General features: G+C 36.2%; 1 protein-coding gene across 1 annotated transcript in view; it reads right to left on the bottom strand.

The window, feature by feature from the left end:
• The window catches only part of LOC101312065 (C2 domain-containing protein At1g53590-like), a 4,489-nt gene extending 2,606 nt beyond the window's left edge, over positions 1-1,883 (bottom strand). The window contains exons 1-6 of the mRNA XM_004301912.1: positions 1,776-1,883; positions 1,410-1,484; positions 1,163-1,306; positions 746-841; positions 536-667; positions 84-236 (exon numbers count right to left, since the gene is read on the bottom strand). Of these exons, the coding sequence (XP_004301960.1) occupies positions 84-236; positions 536-667; positions 746-841; positions 1,163-1,306; positions 1,410-1,466 (582 nt within the window). The 5' untranslated portion in view covers positions 1,467-1,484; positions 1,776-1,883. The remainder of the gene's footprint in view (positions 1-83; positions 237-535; positions 668-745; positions 842-1,162; positions 1,307-1,409; positions 1,485-1,775) is intronic.
• Positions 1,884-3,676: the final 1,793 nt, after the last annotated feature.

Below are 3,676 nucleotides of genomic sequence, written 5' to 3' on the forward strand. Positions count from 1 at the left end.
GAGAGAGAGAGAGACGGAAGACGGAAGACGGTGTACAGAGAGAAGTCAGCATTAATTCTGCTTCAAATGTGACAAAATATTACCAGCCAACCAGCAATTCCCGGAAGTACTGTAACATCAAGGCCATGTGTAGAAATAGGCTTGACGGTCATCTGAAAATATGGAGGCTCAACAAAGCATATCCGCACACGGCCAAGGAAAGGCCACCTACGAAGAAACCTAACCCCAATCAACAGCTGCAAAACAAAGGATAAAAGCTGCATGATCAGAACATATAAGCAGTTTGTAATTTTAATTCGTCTGCAACTAAGGTATGAAAATTCCAACTATTGCCAAGTTACATCTATTGAAAATATTCAATAGGTAACATAAAACATCTAACTTGATGATAAACATCTAACCACCAAGTTTTTCTTTTTCTTCATCCTTCCCGATGACAAAAATTCCTTTACATTTACAGATCAAATGCCAAAATCACTCAATTCTAAAATGATCTTAAGATCACATCTCAGATTACATGTTAGTCAACCCATACCTTGCCTTCAACATGCATGCCTGTAATATGCAACTTTGCCCACATGCCGAAACCCAGTCTTTTCCTCATCTTCACAGCGAGAATTGCAATCATATCATCAGCTGTCAGAAAACTCAGTCCCAACTCCAAAACCTGCATTCATAACTATAGTACTTCAGCCACAAAGAGGACGTGAAACTATTGATTCACTACGAATAAAGAAAATCATACCAAGTGGTCATCATCATTGGAATGGCGAATAACTCTAATATCTGTGAGCATAGGTGCATTTCGTCCTAAATAAAGGTGCTGAACTACTGCTTCCTTCTGCAATTGTATATTCAATTGTTGTTAATAATGGAAAAAGTGTATCAAACAACTAGATAACAATTCATAATGACCATATATCTGCAGCTGAAGCTAACCATCTAGTCAAGACAGTGATCAAAATCACACTATTGAATTCAGGACAACCTTGATTCTGTTTTCCCATCGTTTACCCTTTTACCATAAGAAACCCAAAAGATTTGCAAAGAGTGCATGGAACTTTCCCCCAAAATAAAAAAAAGTGTATGAACTCAATTTAAACCAATGATAAAATGGAATACGCAAGATCCAACTCAAATAACCCAGAAGGTAATGTCATACAGCAGTCCATGGTTTGTACTTCTCCAAAAACCAAGGTATAATAGGGAGGAGAATCTTCTGTGAAGCAATCTGTTCTATACATATGGGCCATATCTTTTCAAGTGCATGGTTCAACCATCGCAATGTTTCAGAATCAGTAAGTACCTGAAGCATGGGAAACGACAACCAATAACAATGAAATTTAACCGACGGTGGAATACTATTTAGCACAACCAGGATTGTCACAATCGGGGAAATATGATATTACCCTTCTCTGATTAGACTGTTTTCTTTCCTCAAATTGTAGTTTCTTTCGCAATCTCATAACATACCGCTCATGAACCTTGCAAAAGTACAAGAAACAGTTCTTATTATGGACTCCAATTTCCTTTTCGCTCTCATCCAATTACCAAATCGAACAACATATCAACAATAAAGAGAAATGGTAAAGGCAAGTTTAAGGCTTGTACCAGCAACCGAAAATTTCATACCCTTTAAGACACATATAGCACACATTTATGCCATGATTCTAAATTCTTACCATAAAGAAACAGTTCAATTTCCTCCAGTCCCTATAGAACAAGCTTAATTCAAACAACAATGACAAAAGTTGATGAAAGAGAGTAATCCATACCAGGTAGAGATAAATCAGAGAGACAAGGTAGGCAACTGGGTAGCAGCAATTGTAGTGAGACAGCAACCAAAGCACAAACAACACAAGTCCCACATGGTGTAAGATGGAACTCTCTGAAATGTCCATATCTTCTTCAAACAAAAAAGTCACACGTCCTCATATCTCATACAAACAGAGGAAATCCCTAATTCCTTTCACTCCTTGTCTTTTTGTTTTTTCTTTTTTGTTGGGTAATGTACACTTTACAACCACCCCTAACCACCCTCAAGGATAAAAGAGAATTGCACAAGTTTCACACATTCACAGCATTAAAGGGATTAAGAAAACCAGAAAAGGGAAATCCAAGATTGAATTTTGAAGCTGAAGCGATAATCAAATCCCATAAATGAACCAAACCCAGGAAAGGAAAATCCCCACAAATTTATAATTTCAGGACTTCCCTAACAACAACAACGATAACAACAAAACAGAGAGATGGAAGATATCAATGTACAAACAAGCAAACGAAAAGGAGGAGATAATGTGGTTATGGTGTGCCTTCAGGAATTTGATCAGATTCCCAATGTGTGAAACGGCGTCGTATTGATGATCAATGAAGTAACCGGCGGGAAGTAACGTGGCAGAAAAAGGGTGGGGGAAGAGAGGAGAGGGCAGCAGGAAGACATGAAGAAGAAGACATGTGACGAGGCAGAGTTTCCGTTTTTGAAGTTGGCCTAGTTTTTGCCACTTTTTTGAAACTGGAATTTGCGCGCCACGTGTTCAAGAAAAACCACGTGCGCGTGTCCGTGTCTCTGTCTCTTTCATCTAACTAATAACCGACGGTACCCATATATACGCTTCTTTCTACTTTTTTTTTTGGTCGAAAGTACCCATACTCTTCTACTCGACCAATATTGTCATTATTGTGTACGAAAATGAATTTCATACTCATGAATCATTTTGTCACTTGACAAGGGATTTTGATGAAATTCATACTTACGAAGTTACGATAGTCCTTAATATTTTTCTTTCTTGCAAATTATTCCCATTGCCGAGATATTATTGGAACAACCTCAACAACTTTTCTGTATTCTTGATTTTTTCACTATTAGGGAGACTTTGGTTGTTTTACTTCAAACAGATTCCTTATAACTTTAAAATAACTGGCTTACTCAATTAGGATTGGATAATTTCCCATTCAACTAATTAATATGTTGAATGCTACTTTGGAAGAAAATATACAAGAAAGAGTTTCAATTTCATCACCTAATAAAATTCATTAATGTCATTGATTTTCCCTAGCTTAAAACCTGAAAGGAAATAAGAAAGGTAAAATTAGCTGGTAATGCAAGACCCTATTATGATTTGACTAGATATATTATCTAATTGAAATTATTTTTTTCATTTACTTACATAACATGACAAAAGATATATACAGATTAGAAGAGTGAGAGAGAACCTCTTCTATAAGGAAACATTCTCTACGATTGAGCTTGAAAAACAAAATAAACAATATTTACGTCCTTAGTTTTCTGTGAATGAATGTTTACTTCCTAATACACTGTGATTTGTCGTGTGCTCCATGTCTTAGGTATATATATTGAGTGTGTTCTTTCATATGAAAGAAATGTGGTGAGCTACAAAATGAGCTTAGAGGTGAAGATAGAAGTTTTTAGAAAAATTTTTAGTTTACCCCTTAAATATTTGGTGGCAAAATCAGTTCAGTCCTGTAACTTTTTTTAAAATCAACTTTCATAAACACATCAATGTAGTCTAATTTTTGAATTCCCCTCGAAATATGACGTCACCAAAACTGTTGGAACTGACCCATAATTTAGATTTATCCCCTCATTTTCAAAAAAATGTCTGAAATTATGGGTCCCCTTGTCAGTTCCAACAGCTTTAGTGACGTCATATTTCGA

This window comes from Fragaria vesca, linkage group LG5 (assembly GCF_000184155.1).
Source record: "Fragaria vesca subsp. vesca linkage group LG5, FraVesHawaii_1.0, whole genome shotgun sequence".
Lineage (NCBI taxonomy): Eukaryota > Viridiplantae > Streptophyta > Magnoliopsida > Rosales > Rosaceae > Fragaria > Fragaria vesca.